This window comes from Dendrobates tinctorius, unplaced genomic scaffold (genome assembly GCF_039654945.1).
Source record: "Dendrobates tinctorius isolate UK_male_01 unplaced genomic scaffold, ASM3965494v1 ptg000011l, whole genome shotgun sequence".
In the NCBI taxonomy this organism is placed as follows: Eukaryota; Metazoa; Chordata; class Amphibia; order Anura; family Dendrobatidae; genus Dendrobates; species Dendrobates tinctorius.
In genome coordinates this window covers 71,900,234-71,919,871 of record NW_027361679.1, presented here as the reverse complement: position 1 = coordinate 71,919,871, position 19,638 = coordinate 71,900,234, and the positions used below count along the sequence as shown (strand labels likewise).

The window sequence follows — 19,638 nt, the reverse complement described above, 5'->3', positions numbered from 1 at the left end:
AAAAGGATGTGACCAAAGTTTGAAAGCTATAGTATAACAAACTTTTTGGAGCGATTACAATGCAGGAAGCTAACCTACAATGCAATTGATGAGGCTCCAAAAAATAGGGTGATACTAGTCTGTCTGGCCCTGAAGGGCACAAGCCAGCAAAAAGGCTCCTCTATCTAATCCTATATAGTGTTTGCAACCAACCAATGACAATGGATGCGGATAGAAGCACACTAATATAGGAGCAAAAATCTGGACAAATTAGGTGCAAAAAAAGGACTATGTATGAGGCAGTGATGCACGCTGAGCGGACTACAACCAGCGGTGGCTGTAGAACACACTGCAACGTGAGCTGCACTCACACACAGAGAGACCTATCAGACAGCCAAAAACAGTGAAGAGAAATGGGCTATAGCACTGAAAGGCTGCTGAAAAGCTCCGCTGTCCACTCCTTTAGTGTTTGCAACCAACGTATATGGATACGTATGGAAGCACACTATACAGGAGAAAAAAAAAGCAACAATAAAAGAAAAATGTGTATGAGGCAGAGACACACGCTGGGTGGCCTACAAGCAGACGTGCCTGCAAGACACACTACACAGCGTGGGTCTGCACTCACACAGCCCTTGCAGACAGCTATTAAAACAGCGCTGCTGGGCTAAAAAAATGCTACAGTGGTGGATTATGTAGCCTGGGTAGAGCAATAGATATGTTTGATGATCGCTATTTCTAACTGTCCCTCACAGTCTTCAACAGCAGCCTGTCCCTAACTGAATTCACAGCAGAGTGAACCCGAAATTGCAGCTGCTGCGGTTTTTATAGTGCATCATGACATCATTTCAGCAGCCAATCACAGCCATGCCAGTAGTTAACATGCCTACATGCCTAACAGGATGTGCCCACACTTCTGAGGATCCCCATTGGCTGAATCAAATCGAGCGGGCTCCTAGCATTATGGGAACTTCCGATTCCGGTATTCGATATGAAAAAAGTATCGGAGCTAAGTATCGGAATTCCGATACAGCGAATATCGGCCGATACCCGATACTTGCGGTATCGGAATGCTCAACACTACTTACCACACATCTAGATAAGTTCCTTAGGGGGTCTAGTTTCCAAAATGGGGTCATATGTGGGGGGTTTCCACTGTTTAGGTACATTAGGGGCTCTCCAAAGGCAACATGACACCCGCAGACCATTCCATCAAGGTCTGCATTCCAAGACGTCACTACTTCCATTTCGAGCCCCGACGTGTGCCCATACAGTAGTTTTCTCCCACATATGGGGTGTCAGCGTACTCAGGACAAATTGGACAACAACTTTTGGGGTCCAATTTCTCCTGGTACCCTTGGGAAAATAAAAAAATTGGTGACTAAAAGATCATGTTTGAGAAAAAATACGATTTTTTTGTTTTCACGCCCGGTCGATATAAACTTCTGTGAAGCACTGGGGGGTTCAAAGTGCTCACCACACATCTAGATAAGTACCTTGGGGGGTCTAGTTTCCAAAATGGTGTCATTTGTGGGGGGTTTTCACTGTTTTGGTACATCAGGGGTTTTCCAATCGCAACATGGTGTCCGATCTCAATTCCAGCCAAACACGTCAAATGGCGCTGCTTCCCTTCCGAGCTCTGCCATGCACCCAAATAGTGGTTTACCCCCACATGTGGGGTATCAGTGTACTCAGGACAAATTGCACAATAACTTTTAGGGTCCTGTTACCCTTGGGAAAATAAAAATTGGGGGTGAAAAGATCATTTTTGTGGAAAAAATATGATTTTTTAATTGTACCGCTGTACGTTATAAACTTCTATGAAGCCTTTGTGGGTTCAAAGTTCTCACCACAAGGGCTCTCCAAACGTGACATGGCATCCGATCAGAATTCCAGCCAATTTTGCATTGAAAAAGTCAAACGGTGCTCCTTCCCTTCTGAGCTCAGCCATGCACCGAAACAGTGGTTCCCCCCACATATCAGGTATCAGCGTACTCAGGACAAATTGAGCAATAAATTTTGCAGTCCAATTTTTCCTGTTACCCTTGGTAAAATAAAAAAAATTGAACCTGAAGTATTTTTTTTGTGAAAAAAAGTTAAATGTTCATTTTTTTTTAAATATTCAAAAAATTCCTGTGACGCACCTAAAGGGTTAATAAACATTTTGAATGTGGTTTTGAGCACCTTAAGGGGTGCAGTTTTTAGAATGGTGTCACTTTTGGGTATTTTCTATCATATAGACCCCTCAAAGTGGCTTCAAATATGATGTGGTCCATAAAAATAAAATGGCGTTGCAAAAATGAGAAATCGCTGGTCAATTTTTAACCCTTATAACTTCCTAACAAAAAAAAAATTTTGGTTCAAAAATTGTGCTGATATAAAGTAAGCATGTGGGAAATGTTACTTATCAAGTTTTTTGTGTGCCGTATCTCTGTGATTTAAGGGCATAAAAATTCAAAGTTGGAAAATTGCAAAATTTTCAAAATTTTCACCAAATTTCCATTTTTTTCACAAATAAACGCAAGTTATTTGAATGAAATTTTACCACTAACATGAAGTACAATATGTCACGAGAAAACATTGTCAGAATCACCGGGATCCATGGAAGCGTTTCAGAGTTATTACCTCATAAAGGGACAGTGGTCAGAATTGTAAAAAATGGCCCGGTCATTAACGTGCAAACCACCCTTGGGGCTTAAGGGGTTAAACAGAGATGATGGCTATGTAATATATCAACTTTGTGTGGATAGAGTTCAGCTCTTGCAGTGTACATGATATTGAATCAAGAGGTTAAAGGTGATTTAGAGCTGTGTTCAATGAGGAGAGGGTAATAAAGATCCCAGCACACATTAGATGGCTGTTGACTGACTAATTCTATGGCCAATTGTTTGAGAAACAGACATCTCAGCCCACCCTCCCATACACAGGAGCGCTTGTTCAGCTGAGCACTTGTTCGACTGAGCACTCTGGTGTGCTCTATGAAAAAGCCGCCAACTGAAATGTTTATCTCCTCGACAACAATAAAATCGGCAGCCCAAAATTGGACAATCCCAATCAATATCTTCACTGAGAATCAGTTGGTTGGCTCCCCAAATACTTTAGTCTCTTGGCTGAACCCATTGACATTAGTTTAACGTGTATGGGGCACTTAAGGCACTGTCAGAGACGTATCTTTTTTAAATGAGAAAAATCAGATGAGTAAATTCCACTTAATCTGTTATTGAAGAGCTGGGAAGCTCCCATACATGTCAGATGGTTAACCAACTTTAATCTACCGTAATAAATATTGGGACCACAATGCTTTGATATAATGAATATATCAGGAAAAAAACATCTGCCTATAACATGTTTAATTATTCCTCTATTATAGATTTTATAACAAATTCCAGAATTTCCCTCTGGACACATTTTCAGATAGGAAGCTAAAGAACTAGTTTGCATTACATAGGCTCTGTAGTTGTATTAGATATTGTAATTTTTAGTTGAATTTCATAACCCAAAATGTAGTTTTCTTTTGTTTTCTGTTATTGGTCACATTTTCTGCTTCTCTCTAACTTTCAGCTTTTCAGAAAACTGTGCATTGGAAAATTGCCGCAAATCAGGAAGTTTGGGTCTGGGTAATGGGAGAACATTCATCAGACAAATCGTATGATGTCATCTGTGATGAAATTATTGCTGAACGTGCACGCAAGCAAGCAGAAAAAGAAGTCGAGGAAAGAAGGTAAAAGTGTATTTTTCCTCGATCATTTAATTTTACATCAGAAAAGTAGTGATATGACTGTTTAAGTGCTTGTACGACAATAAAAATGATAACTTTTTGTTGAGGTTCGATGTGCAAGTTATGAGAATTGTAGTGTAGAGGCCATATATAAATGAGGCTGGAAATGCACTGGGAGGGAGGCTGGGGGGAGGGCAGTGCACTTGGAGGAAGCCATCCAACATGTCCACAGTGCACTTCGGACCACTACAAAAAATACCTTGATAAAGTATGTCTCATCCCACTACTCTCCAATGATCTCAGAGATTGTTTGAATAAGATTTAGCATAAACACAGTATATGAGATTCAGCTGTATGTATTAATGCACAATAAAAGTTCTTGGTTAACAAAATTCATCTGGATTCAGATCAGGATGATAAAGTAAGAAATAATTTCAAGGCAACAGAACACATTAAGCATATAAGGGCAGAGACAGACTGCCGTATTTCTCGTCCTGGCTGTCGGCTGTCCTAACCTGAGCTTGACAGCTGCATAGTAATCCATCTTGCTGTCTTGCTCAGGTTAGGAGAGGTGCTGGGCCAGTCCGTGCAGTGCGATGCGATTCTCGCATGGGTTCTACAGCTGTCTGACTCTGCCCTAAAGTTAATCGTCTTTATTGGAAATTTCCTAGTTTAACTCTATAAAGCACTCAAAGGAATAAGGGAAAACCCCATGTTTAGACAAAAGGCTAGAGGATTTAATTGTAGTGTTCTATTAGCTATGGTAAGTCAGGGAAAATGAGGAGTAAAAATTTGACTGCTGCTTGTGACGATACAGCGTCAATCTAGCCACTTTTGCGGGGGTGAATTATTCTTAAGTATGCCAGTCATACTATTCCTTTATTCAGTAAGTCCATGAGCATGAGGCATTAAAGGGGTTGTCCGGGCTTTTCACATAATCTCAGTGCATATCTGGGCTGCAGAATGCTTGACAATAAGTAATTTAGCTTCTGTGGCCAGTTTGCAGGGTTTGCTAGATATCAGCTCTTGCTTGTAAGAAAAACATCCAGGGGGGTGTGTTCTGGCATTGAAATGAGAACTGGTCTTTTCCTCCTACTCTACTAAAAACATGCCCTCTTTAGCAACAACCCCACCCTCCATAGCAACAGGCCCTCCCCGACCACATGAAGAAGCCTATCCCTCCTCACACAGTAACAAATCCTCCCCCTCTAGCAGCCTCAGTGCAGAGAGGACAACCACCCAGCTGCTCCTCGCCCAGACACACGCTGAACAGTGTTCTATGGAAAGTGAAACTATTGAGGAGGAAACGACCAGTTCTCATTTCAATGCCAGAACAACCCCCCGCTGGACGTCTTTCTTACAAGCAAGAGATGATATCTAGCAAACGCTGCAAACTGGCCACAGAAGGTAAATTACTTATTGTCAGCATTCTGCAGCCCAGATATGCACTGAGATTATGTGAAAAGCCCGGACAACCCCTTTAATTCATGAGACTGTCCAATGACCATCTTTGAATGTTATTCTATGGAATGCCTGTTGTTTATGGATGGCATCAGCACTCTCCGTTGCATTAGTCTGCATCACTTGGAGGACAATTGTGCAGACTAATTGAACAACCAAACAATGAGGGAACAGCCATGATTGCCTCTCTCCAATCCTGTGGGACAATGCCCTGAAATGGGAGCTGAGGGTTATAAAAAGGCCCTGTTCCTGTCACCGGTGTGATTATACAGGATGTCAGACCAGGGACCATGGTTTCAGCTGGTGGAATGCAGATCTGCTTCACTGCCCAACACTGAGCCCACAAAATTGTTTGAATAACCCAGATTGTGACGATCAGGTCACCTGGCCACATACCTTGCTGTACTTTGGCAGATTCCTACCTTTGCAGCTCCCTCCTCTCTGTGGGTGCCCACCAAAAGCAAAAAACAGCTGACATGTGCCGGGAAAGATGTGGGCTCTGCACCGGAGCCCACATCAAACGGAGGGATTCCAACGCGGGCATATTAATACGTCTGATGACGGAAAGGGTTTGAACATTTTTCTCACAGAATTTTCTCATGGGGTTAGCTGTGATCTCATTGAGGTCACCGCAGTTTATCGTCCCAGTTCACAGTGAACTGAGCGTGGGATTGCAGTTTCAGTGACTGGCGGTAACCACTATGACATCACCACTCATCACTGAAGTGCGATTGCAGCTCAGTGTCTCCTGGTATTCAGCCTGAATGGTCGCATCATGCCACCGTTCAGTTTGTAAGCCAGATGTAGCAGAGATGGATTACGGTGTGGTTGTATAGTTAAATAGGAAACTGGATGCACTACAAAATATTAATTAAATACATGATACAATCAAAAAGTAGGGTGCTACAGCATGTATGGAGGAGGGAACATTGTAAAATGAGAAGACCAATGCATATAGGCTGTGCACACCTGTAATGGAACATATCAAAAATGCTTTATTGTCGCAAAACAGGCATGGGAAAAACATTTGAAAACATTTCGCTCTCATTCTTTAAGCCCCCCTTGTTGACATCTGGCAGCTGTCAATTTGCGTCCGACACTTTTCCTTTCACTTTTTCCCCATTATGTAGATAGGAGCAAAATTGTTTGGTGAATTGGAACGCGCGGGGTAAAAATTTTGCCTCACAACATAGCCTGTGACGCTCTCGGGGTCCAGACGTGTGACTGTGCAAAATTTCGTGGCTGTAGCTATGATGGTGCAGATGCCAATACACACATACACTTTTTCCCCATTGTGAAGATAGGGGCAAAATTGTTTGGTGAATTTGAACGCACGGGGTTAAAATTTCGCCTCACAACATAGCCTATGATGCTCTCGGGGTCCAGACGTGTGACTTTGCAAATTTTGTGGCTGTAGCTGCGACAGTGCGGATGCCAATCTCAGACATACACACACACACACATTGAGCTTTATATATTAGATAAAGGATTTTATTTTTGCTGTGTGTTTATTTCAAAACTTACATTGGGTTAGTAATTGGGGCGTCTTAAAGACGTCTCTCCATTACTATCTCCTGAGTGTGATTTCAGCTGACAATACAAAGCTGAAATCAACCTCAACCCTATTACTCCACCTGCCACCACCACAGGGCTAGGGGAAAGAGTGGGCTAATTGCCAGATTTGGCTCATCTTATGAATGTGCCATTTCTGGGGCGGCTGAGGGCTGATGTTGGTGGCATGGGAGGGGGGTCAATATCGCAGGCTTAATTAATATCTACCCACAGATGTCTGTTTAGCCTTTGTTGGTTTGAATTTTTTTTTGGTGTCCCCAGTTAATTCACCAGTAAAGGCTAAACAAACAACTGTGAGCTGTTATTAATAGCTTAAGAAACTTTTGGGATATTGTCCCTTTTCCCAGATTATTAACAACTGTCCCCAGCCATGGGCTTTCCCTTTGCTGGTTATGAAAATTATGAGGGAACCCACATCATTTTTTAAATTTAGTTAATTTTAAACAGGATGTACACAGGCGCTGGTATGTGTCATATGGACACTTGGACAGCACATGGATGTGACACATGGACAGCAAACAGATACACGGACGTCACATGGATGTCACATACGTACATTCGGATGTCACATGGACACAGACCACGGACCTCACTAGTACTGTTTTTTCCTGTACATGAATCACCAGGATGTGTGAAGGAGGCCTTATTGTGGAGAGTTAAGCAAGATGAAGATGAAATGATCTCCAAAAGGCCTAAAGTTAAATATGACACATTTCCTTTGTATTTAGGAAAATAAAATATATATTTTCATTTTTTATATTTGAAAAATTGCAAAAAGGAAAATGGGCCAAATGCAAAAGTTTGCAAAAGAAAAGAGACATACCTGGTGGTCTACGGAGCTGTGTAGCAAAATAGGCCAAAAAGCTACTAACTTCAAGGGGTTGTGCACCCCTGCACAAACCTGGAGAGAGCAAAGAGGTGAGGAAGATGAAACTTCGTGCCAGGTGGCTCTTCCTGCTAATGTCACGGGATCTGACCACGTGACTGCGGGGAGGCATTGCTGGAGTCACATGACCGCAGGTCCTTTGGCTGAGGAGAAGAGTTTACTGGGCCCAGAGCTGCTCCTGCTGCATACCCTCGAGAGGAATATGGATAAAATAAGAAAAAGCGCGGTCTTAAGGAGGGCTAGAGCAAAGGAAAAGAAATAAATGGTTGAAGGCACAAACCTTTATTAAATGCTTTGCACTCTTCAACGCGTTTTGATAGCGACACACTATCTTCCTCAATGCAAAAGTTTGGGCACTCTTGGAGATTTGTGTGCTCAGATAACTTTGACCAAGGTTTCAGACATTAATTAGCCGATTAGGGTTATGGCTTCTTCACTATCATTGTTAGGAAAGGCCAAGTGATGCAAATGTCGCAGCTTTATAAAAGCCCAGCTTCCTCTAAACTTGTGCCGATAAACAGCAGCTATGAGTTCTTGTAGCGAGCTGGCTTCCACTCTGAACATAAAAATGGTGAAGGCCTACAAAGCAGGAGAAGGCTATAAGAAGATAGCAAAGCATTTTCAAGTTGCATTTTCTTCGGTTTGAAATGTAATTAAGAAATGGCAGTTAACGAGAAAAGTGGAGGGCAAGATAAGGTCTGGAAGACCAAGCAAAATTTCAGTGAAAGCTGCTCATAGGATTGTTAGAGAGGCAAATCAGAACCCCTGATTGACGCAAAACACCTTCAGAAAAATTTAGCAGACTCTGGAGTTGTGGTACATGGTTCTACTGTTCAGAGACACCTGCTCAAATATGGCCTTCATGGAAGAGTCATCAGAAGAAAACCTCACCTGCATCCTTAGCATAAAATTCAGAGTCAGAAGTATGCAAAAGAATATCTAAACAAGCCTGATGCATTTTAGAAACAAGTCCTGTGGACCTATGAGGTTCAAATAGAACTAGTTGGCCACAATGATCATAGGTACGTGTGAAGAAAAAAGTGCACAGAATTTTAGGAAAAGAACATCTCACCAACCATTAAGCATGGCCTTGTACCAATCATGCTTAGGGGTTGTGTTGCAGTCAGTGGCATGGGGAATATTTCATGGGTAGAGAAAAGAATGGATTCAATGAAATTTAAAAAATTTCTTGATGCAAGCATAGCACCATCTGTAAAAAAAGCCGTCATTGGACACCTCCCCCTGTTTGGTGCGGGCACCAGCGATGACAGCAGATCTGATCATCTGACATGTGCTCGGAACAGCTGCGGGTGGAATTGTAATTCACCGGCGGCTGTTAACATGTTAAATGCCGCTGTCAAACTGACAACCGCATTTAACATGCACATGCAGGAAGCGCGTCATTTCCTCCTCCCATCGACGCCCGTGTCACATGACCGCGGGTCGCCGATGAGTTGGCATGACAACCCGAGGTCAACAGGAGACCCCTGTGGTTGTCATAGCCAGATAGCTATGAGCGCCACCCAGCGGTCGGCGCTCATAGCAAGTGGGCATATCCGCTACATACAGTATACTCATCTTCCTTCCTTTTTTCCAAGCTCTCCCATATGGTATGCATTAGCATGCTACTGATGTATTCTCCTTCCAGTATGTAATCTGTCTTTAAAATTTTTAAAGGGGATACCCTCTGAAGTTCTTGCATACATAATTTAAAGGCATAGTCATTTATTATTTATTTTTACTTACTGTTTATGAAAAATAATAAAGAATGTATTATTTAATTAAAACCACTTTCTCATCAGAGCTTACCATGCGTTGTCTTACCATGTACTACCTCATAATCCTTATGCTTTTTTAATTATTGTACTAATAAAGATTTGTATATTATTTTATATAAGAGTTCTACAGTTTTTTGATAGGATAAGTTGGTAATTTAGGACAGGGTTCCCCAACTCCAGTCCTCAAGGCCTACCAACAGATCATGTTTTCAGGGTTTCCTTTGTATTGCACAGGTGATGCAATTATCACCTGAGCAATACTAAGGAAATCCTGAAAACATGATCTGTTGGTAGGCCTTGAGGACTGGAGTTGGGGAACCCTGATTTAGGAGATACCATATATTTAATTTACCTAATTATCGCATATTTAAATAAAATAGACCCAAGACATGGCTGGTGTCTGTGAACTTATAATGACCTGGAGAATCATAGTAGCAGGTCACCTTTAGTATTTAGTGAACGTGGTAAAAAAAAATCCAAAAAACAATTGTGGACTTGCACTTTTTTTTGCAATTTCACCGCATTTGGAATTTTTTTCCCATTTTCCAGTACACTATATGACAAAATCAATGGTGTCATTCAAAAGTACAACTCGTCCCACGAAAAACAAACCCTCATATGGCCATATTGAGGAAAAATAAAAAAGTTATGGCTTTGGGAAGAAGGGGAGCAAAATATGGAAACGCAAAAACGGAAATACCCCTGGTCATTAAGGGGTTAAAGGGAACCTGTCTAGTCTCCATGCCCTCCACCACTGCACTATTCACCTACATATGAGTACATTCCCTACCTAACCAGCCTTGTTTAACGTTATTCAGTTAAATGAATGTTTTAAAGCATTTATAATATCCTCATTTAATATTCTAATTAGGGATTTGACTAGTCGATGGGGTGGCGCGTGTGTGAAATTTGCATGAGCTGGAGATGAGGCCAGTTCCTACAAATTATGTTATCATGCCCACAAGGATGTGATAACATGGAAAGAGGGCTGACTAGTCTGGGGAAACTAATGCCCTATCGACTATTCAATGCCCTCATTAGCTTAGGAAGCGCGGACATTATAAAGGCTTTTATAAGCATTTATTTAAATTAATTACATTACTGTATACAGGGCTGGCTAGAGGAGTTTACTCATACATAGGTGAATGCGGCTGGGTTAAAGAGAATGGAGGACCTAACAGGTTCCCTCTAACTTTAGGCCTTTTAGAGATCATTTTATCTTCAACTTGCTTCTGCTTAACTGTTCTGTTGACAATAAGGCTGAGTTCACATGTAGCGTTTATTTCACGGCGGTTTTAAACGCGCGATTTTGCCGCGAAAAATAAGCATCCCATGCATTCCTATGGGATTCCACAATGCTGTGTTAATGCTGTGTTTTTTTCCGCGGCAGAATTGCTTCACGGTAAAAAACGCAGCATGCTCATTAATTTAGCGGAATCGCGGCGATCCTGCACCCATAGGAATGCATTGTTCTGCTTACTTTCCGCATGTGGCTGTGCACACCATGCAAAAAGTAAGCAGAACATTTGCGGATGGTACCCACGGTCCGGAGGAGAGGAGACTGTCCTCCGGGCTCTGGGTACCATATCCCTGTAAAAAATAGAAGTTAAAGTAAAAAATATTGTTATTCTTACCTTCCGATGTCCCACGCAGCCTTCCCGCCTCTCTCCACGCTCCCGGTCCCAGTAATCCATTGCGAGAATGACCGCGATGGCATCCGTTCTTGCGGGATCGTGACGTCTCGCGGTCATTCGCGATGACGTCGGAGCGCGACGTCTCGTGGTCATTCTTACAAAGGATTACTGCGACCGGGAGCATGGTGAGAGGCAAAAAGGCTGCGCGGGACGTCGGAAGGTAAGAATAACAATATTTTTTAATTTTTTTTATTATTTTTTACATCCTATCTTTTACTACTGATGCTGCATAGGCAGCATCAGTAGTAAAAAGTTGGTCACACTCGTCAAACACTATGTTTGACGAGTGTGACCAAACAGTCAATCAGTTCTCCAAGCGATGCTCCAGATTGCTTGGAAAGCGCTAGCATTCTGCAAGCTAATTACGCTTGCAAAACACCTGTTTTTCCGCGGGAAAATCGCGGGAATTTAAATTGCGATTTTCCAGCGGAATGGAATCCGGAATTCTCGCGGTAATTTCTGCGAGAGTTCCGCTACATGTGAACGTAGCCTAACAGTAATTTTGACCAAGGGTGCCCAGAATTTTACATGCCACTGTATCCCTTAAAACTTGTGGACCATTTAAAATCGGTGAATACTTCAAGCAAGTCGCTAAAAATTTTCCAAGTACTCGAGACCTTCAGACTTTTTGTAGATATCTAAATTAGGTGAACCTGTCAGCGCTAGGAAATTAAACTTGTTCCATTTATCCATTAGGTTCATTAGGTGTGAACAGGCCTAATAACCAGCTATAAAAGGGTAGCACGGTGGCTCAGTGGTTAAGCACTGCAGCCTTACAGCGCTGGGGTCCTGGGTTCATATCCCACCAAGGACAACATCTGCAAGGAGTTTGTATGCTCTCCCTGTGTTTGCGTGGGTTTCCTCCCACACTCCAAAGACATACTGATAGCGACCCTAGATTGTGAGCCCCATCGGGGACAGTGCCAATAATGTCTGTAAAGCGCTGTGGAATTAATGGTGCTATATAAATGAGTAAAATAAATAAATGCAAATAAACCACATCTTATAATTTGACAGTCTATGGATTATCTAAAAAGAGCATGTAACATTAAAAGTATAATTAAACCCACTTTAATATGGGATACTGAAGACATGTTTTATGTCAGGAAAAATAGGAATATATGTAGGTATGTCTATGACTCAGAATGCTGTTGTGATGGAAGGGAATATTGTGGACATCATTCAGGTATTATCATGTCACATTAACACTCGTGCCATAAATGAGCTTATTGCATCCGCTCCATTTATACCCTGTGAATATGAGTCAGTGTATAGTCATTGTACAAATATACAACATAGAAAATTGTAATCAAAAGATTTATTCTGATCCCTTTTTAATGCATTGATTTTAGCTTAAAAATGCAAATTCTAAATCTTAGAACACTTTCACACGTCAATATATTGCATCTGTAAAGTAAGCCAAAAGCAGGACAGGAGAAAAGCAAATCTTTGTGCGATAGTTTTTTCCCTATGTATGACCCACTTACTGGTTTTAGCTTATGCAAAGTACACGTGTAGGAATCAGCTTTTTAAACTTTCTTTTTAGTTTTTCTTTGGATTGTTATTATTTCTACTAATGTTTTTAAAGGTTCTACAGCTAAATTTACGAAAAATGAAATCTGGTTAATAAAACACATGAAGATGTTGAACAACCTGTTTGATGATTGTTGGATGATAGTTAAGCTACTTTGCTTCTCTTTTTTTTAGAGCTTTGCTAAACAGGTGAACCATCGAGATAACCTTCCAGGTAGCTATAGGCCCTGATTCACCAAGACGTGTGATTTTCTTGCTGGTCTTGATGAGGAGCCTTGTTGGAGTCACACAGTCCTGATTCATTAAGGGGCGCCCCTTGACGAATGGTGCACCCCTTTGATTGGAGTAAGATTTCTGGTGTAGGGAACGCCTCGTCATGAATTAGAAAAGCTGTGGTGGCTTTTCAACCTCCTGCTCCAGCTCTGCCCATTTTAGCAGAGGACTGAGAAACTGGCAAAACAGCAAAAGTCATAAAACCTTTGCACAACTTCAAGTTATGCAAATATTTTGCAACTTTTCAAAGCGATTTGCAGCAGAACTCTGGTGAAATTGCTTTGATGAATCGAGGCCATAGTTATATCCATTGGGTTTACAGTCAGGATGTCTATGGGTAGGTTTTGGCTCCCAATTCAAAATCAGTGGATTATATTACTGGTCTCCTACACTATTTGTGTAATTTTGGAGTCCCTCAGGGCAAAAATGTGATCGCACTCTCTCCACCTCCAAATTAAACCGCTGTTTAGGAATGTAACAAATGATCATAACTTTGTAGGGGACCTTGCCTGCTGGGGTCTAGCTGAGACCTATAAACACACGTCGGCAGTAAAGATATAAAGAGTAACCATTGTAGATCAATCAATGAAAATAAGAAACTTTGTAATATACATTATTAGGAAAATCTACTTCACTCCTCTCCTTGACTGATCATCCATTGTCTAAATTCTCCATTCACATGTAATATCTGCCCTCAATGAAGACAATTATTACATTACTGAGATAGGAGGTGACAATTGGTGCTCATAAAGTTGGAGAACTGTAACTGTCATGCCAGGAGAACTTGATAGAATGTCTGTCACTCTCTAACTCCTCTCCTTCCTCACCCTACTTCTTCCCACTCCAGCAAATTTTAAGATCACCAATTGCCATCTCCTATCTTAGTAATGGGATCATCTTCCTTTACTGAATACAGATTTTACAGATTTCACATATTAATTGAGAGTGAAGCTTCAGTCCTGGAGGAGAAAGCAGCAAATTTCTTGATAAGATAAATTACAAAGTTACTTATTTTCACATGTACTATTGATTTATGAAATAAACATTACAATGACGGATGCTCATTAACAATTACATTTATGTATACCCATACACTGACATAAATACACACGAGACAAACGCATTAAATACACACAGATATACAAGGCATACATGAATATGTGTACAGACAAATATACACACTCGCACCGACATGCAGAAATAGATTAGCCCTAGATCTTAAGGGGAATCTGTCACCACATTTGAGCTACCTAATTTATTAATATGGGAATACAGGTTATCAGAATCAGTTATTCGGAAGAAACTGTTTTGCCGTTATAAACTGTACAGGATCAACTTCTGCAGGTGCGTCTACCTGTGTCTGCACAACTGCGCAGACTGAAGGGGTTAAATAAGGCTAGATCCTTTATGTTCAACCAATTATTGGTTGAAGAGTGACTAGAAATCTTTGTAGTTTTTTGACTCACTACTTACTGTGACCGCTGTGCTTTATCATTTCCCGGCCAAAGGTTGAGAGGCGCCATTAGTGTTCTTAAGTTTGCCAAAGTTTTTATATCAAAGTAAACATTGAATAATATTTACCAAGCAAACAACACTGTAAGACGTACCGTCTAAATGGTGGAATAAAGGAAAATACATTTAGGCTAGTGCTTCCTACTTATTATTACATTGTATTTTTTATACTTTTTAATGCCGACAGAAAATGAATAGAACAAAAAACCTGACCTGCACCTCAATATGGTATGAACAGGTGCCTACTGCAATGAATACATAACTTGTAAAAAAGAGGAACTCAGCAGCGTTTATTCAGCAAGGAGCCAAACAAAAGGATCATCTGTTGAAATAGTTTGGCAGACAGCTATTTAACCTATATCAGGGCCTTTAAACTTTGACCCTAGAAGTGTTTTAACCTAATTCTTCAAAAACTTCACTTTGTGTATCGTGTGTGTGTGTGTGTGTGTGTGTGCGTGTGTATCTGTATGTAGACGTTTAGGTGTATGTTTACATTAAAATTATAAAATTGCATATGATAAGGTGTACATTTTTGTGCTTGTCTCTTAGTTTATGTGCTATATGTATATGCTTATTCAGTTTTATATGTACTATATATGAATTTTTATGTATGTGTGTATGCACGTTTGTGTTTCTTTGTGTAAGTGTGAATGTGCACTTCATTTCGATATATGTGGACATGAATGTAGCTGTATTTATACTGTATATGTATGTGTAGGCATAATGTATGTATTATCATTCAATATTTCCTTGCAATAAAAGTATCTACTTGAATATAGGGTCAAAGCAGGCTGACAACATAAATATAAAGACGCTGGCCTCGATTCAATAATACCGGAGATTTTCACGCCGGTCTTGATCAGAAGATGTGGAGTCAGAGGCACCTGATTGATTACAAGGTGCATGCCTTTCAATTAACCAGGTGTGAGTGTGACAAGTTTCGTGCATCTCTGTGCCACATGTCTTTCCACTAATCTTACTGGATTAAGATTCTGACTTGAGAATCGCCAAAGTTCAAGCTGTGGCGTTATGCCCCCAACATAACCCCATCCCGCCCAAGTTCTATTCACTTTGGCAGAGTTGGGTAGACCTGGCAGAAACTGTAGTGAAAACACCAAAAGTCTCAAAAGTTTAGTGAAACTCAGCGTTGCGCAAAAATGTTGCGACTTTACAAATCAATTGACAGGAGAATTTGCTTTGATGAATGGGGCCACTGTGTGTGTTCAGGTGCATGGTATATTGAAAAACTGAATTGAATTGTAAAATCTGAAGTTTTATGATGAATTCCAGACTTTAAACAATACATAGTTTAAACCTAGCATTATTAGTGTGACCATTTACCGTTAAAGGGGTTGCCCAGGAAAAAAAATGTTTTGTTTACTAAGGACCTAAAAACTAACAAGCAGATAGTTGCTAACAGAGGCAAGTATCTGCCTGCGATACCTGGCGCTGGCTCAGAGTGGTCACTGATCGTGTCTGCTGGGGATTCAGCTGGTCCACATCAACAGCTCTTCTTCGTGCTTTGTCAATGGGATATGACTGCCGACATGCTGACTGACATCCAGCTCTCCGCAGATAGGCAGTATGAAGCTGACTGTCAATCGGCATGACGTCAGCAGTCATGCCCCATCCACAGGGCAGAGTGTAAGAGAAGCTGCTGTCGACAAGATGTCAGCAGAAGCCACCATCTCGCCGGCAGGAGCGGTTTTGTGACTGCTCTGGGACAGATCGGCCTTGGGCACAACAAGCAGGTAGTTAGCAACTACCTGCCTGTTAGTGTTTAGGCCTGTAGTAAAAAAAATAATATTGTCCTGGATAAACCCCTTTAACCTAGATATTTTTTTAGTCGTATTGCTGCAGATGATGACTTTTGTAGTGCATTAGTGCTTATATATAACTTTTTGTCCCACAGGAAAGATGAAGAGGAAGAGCTATCCAAACTGTCAGAAGCCTTGACACTACAGACACAGTCACAAAGTGAAACAGTGGAGACATGGAAGCAAAATGTTGAAAACAAGAAACCTGCCAAAGAAGAAGAAGCCAAAACAATTGACCAACAGATAATAAATGAAGAAAATCAGGTAAATAGCAAATATGTATTACCCTGGCTGTGGTGAACCTGTCGTGACCCAGAGTACAATCCTGTTGAAGGTTTTCTGCTCATACTATGGGTTTTACAGAAAATTAGTGATTATATACAAAGTCTAGCTCTCATTCTGTTATGCAACGTTTGACAATTTTGGCATTTGGAATCTATAGTATATTCAGTACAAAGCATAATAATGCCAATGTCTCAGATGCAAGAAGTGATAATTGGAGATGAACACATCTATATATTTGTATTGCAAAAAGTTAAATTATTTCCTTGATTAAGGCTTTATATTGGCTTATTTTTTTAATTATCCTGGTCCTTCTTGCCCTCTTGCCTTTGTGTGACCTATCCCTAACATTTTGCTACAGTGCAATACCAAAGCAAAACACGGACAATAATGACTGATAAAACCATGGAGTCCTAGATCAATGCATAAAGCCAAAACTTGCATTACCCAGGTCCTCATTTCATTAAAAAAAGAAGCACTTCATTGTACTGAGCATGTGGACCACTAGCTATCAACATGTCACTAAAATGAAAGGCAAGCTCTAATCCTTTAGGTCTCATAAAGATATTAGAGTATAAATATTATTATTTCATTTACTATTGTGATAATCAATGTGGATTTTGCTGAAGTCATGCCAAATTTCAGTTTTTATGCAAACATTTTTCTAAACCACATTTTTCTAAAATTCCAAAATGAAGATATACAGTTGGACCCAGAATTGTCTTTTTGGGCAACTTTATAATGCAAGTAATGGACATTGGGTTTAACCACTAAGGATCATGTCATACAGTCAAAATGGTGTACTGCATAGTGATAAATGTACCGTATATATAATGCAGATTCTTATGGCCTGTACAGTCTGCCTACGACTGAGCACCATTTGATATGGACACAACAATGGAGGGCAGTTGTGGTTGTAAGCTGTTTCTGTAACTCAAGGTCCATTTACACTGCAAGATTATCATGAATGAAAGTTCCTAAGAACATTCGTTTTCCGATAATGATGCAGTGTGAACAGGGTGCCAATCACCTGATCAACAAGTTTGTTCGTTAGTTGAAATTATTTCTTGGTTTGCACTAAAGGTTATGGTTGTTGGCAGCATATTGTCCTGCTCTGCCAAGAACATTGGCAGCCTATATGCACTGTACAATCTATTACAGATCGTTCGGATCATTCAGAGTCTATCTGAAGTAAACCTGCTATTAAAGGAATCTGTCACCCCATTTTCAGCCTATGAGATGCAGCCACAGCCATCAGGGGCTTATCTACAGCATTCTGTAATGCTGTAGATAAGTCCCCGATGTAACCTGAAAGATAAGAAAAACAAGTTAGATTATACTTACCGGGGGGCAGGTGCAGTGGGTGTCGCGGTCCGGTGCCTCCCATCTTCATACGATGATGTCCTCCTTCTTACTTCTGCCGCGGCTCCTGCGCAGGCGTACTTTATCTGCCCTGTTGAGGGCAGAGCAGAGTACTGCAGTGCGCAGGCGCCGGGAAAGGTCAGAGAGGTCCGGCGCCTGAGCACTGCTGTACTTTACTCAACAGGGCAGAGAAAGTACACCTGGGCAGGAGCGCATCATGAAGCAAGGAGGAGGATGTCATCTCTAGAAGATGGGGGGCGCCGGACCATCAGACCGTATCGGACGCCCGGGTGAGTATAATCTAACTCTTTTTTCTTATCTTTTAGGTTCCATCGGGGGCTTATCTACAGCATTACAGGATGCTGTAGATAAGCCCCTGATGGCTGTGGCCGCATCTTATAGTTCAAAAATGGGGTGACAGATTCCCTTTAAACAACCGGGAAACATGTTGTCGGCGGTCGGTTGTTTTTATGCTCTACATCGTGCAGTGTAAATGGATCATTATGGATTAGAAGAAATAAACTCAGAAACTGCTGAATTTAAATTGAAGCATCTTTCCGCAAGAATACAATTCTAGAATGTATATTTTCAGATCTTTATTTTTCTCTTTTTTTTTCATGGAGAATGGAGAAGCTAATTTTCCTGACTTAGAATTGGTTTTGTTGGTACTGAAATGTTATTACTTAACTATTATGCTGTGTGATCTATCTGTTTAATAGGAATATGGTAAGAGAATTAGCAAGTAAATTGTAAACTGTAAAATGTCCTCACCTTACTGGAAATTCCCAATAGTGAATTTTCAAGGACGCATGACGCTTACAGCTGGGTAAACATTGAACTTCCGTGATTCACATGCTGTCCCATTGATTTTAGGTTTCACTATCTGGAGCCAAGTTCAGCAAGCCACTAGGCATTATGACGTTCACAGTTTACAGAAGGGGATAAGAACACTAATTTACATTGTGAAGAAAAGTGTCATAGCTCTCTATTCCAAACTTGGTCATGATTTATCAAGACTGGGTAAACAAATCAGGTCTTGGTAAAGGGGGCATGTTGGAGTCATATGCTTCTGATTCACTAAGATGTCCACCTCTTTTAATGAATAAGGATAGTCTGAAAAGTGGCATGCCCCTCTCAGCTCACCACAAATCTTACTCCAGTGAGGGACTGAAGTAAGATTTCTAGTGTAAGGAATGGAGCAGCTTGTCGTGAATTAGATGAGCTGTGGCATGACACCCTCTTTCCTTCACCGTCCAGTACCAGCTCCAACCATTTTGTAGGAGCTGGGCGAAGCTGGGATTGAAAAATCCAAAAGTGAAAAAATGTTTGTGCAACTTGTGTTGTTCAAAAGTTTTGTGGCTTTTCAAAGTTATTTACGCCAGAACTCAAGCATAATCACTTTGATGAACTGTGGCCATAATATTCTGGCTTCCCTGAGGGCAGATATTAATAGCCGAGAAAGGGACCATGGTTATTGCCCCCTCGACTAAAAAAAATCTGCCTCCAGCCACCCCAGAAAAGGCGCATCTGCAAGTTTCACCAATTCTGGAACTTAGCCTCTCTCTTCCCACTGCCCTGTAGTGGTGGCATATGGGGTAATAATTGAATTGCTGGTTTTTCAACGCACACCTGCGTATTTCTCGCAAGTCACACTAATGGTCCATGTGGTATGCATTTTTTTCTCGCATCCATTGACTTGTATTGGCAAGTCTCGGCCAATATACGGTGCAAATCGCAGCACGTATAGTACGGCCGAGAAAATAACAGATGA

General features: G+C 41.1%; 1 protein-coding gene across 2 annotated transcripts in view; it reads left to right on the top strand.

The window, feature by feature from the left end:
* Positions 1-19,638, top strand: part of SH2D4A (SH2 domain containing 4A) — a 151,733-nt gene that overhangs the window by 70,686 nt on the left and 61,409 nt on the right. For both annotated transcript variants that reach the window (XM_073543255.1, XM_073543245.1), the window contains exons 3-4: positions 3,541-3,700; positions 16,319-16,487. In XM_073543255.1, coding sequence (XP_073399356.1) covers positions 3,541-3,700; positions 16,319-16,487 — 329 coding nt within the window. The remainder of the gene's footprint in view (positions 1-3,540; positions 3,701-16,318; positions 16,488-19,638) is intronic.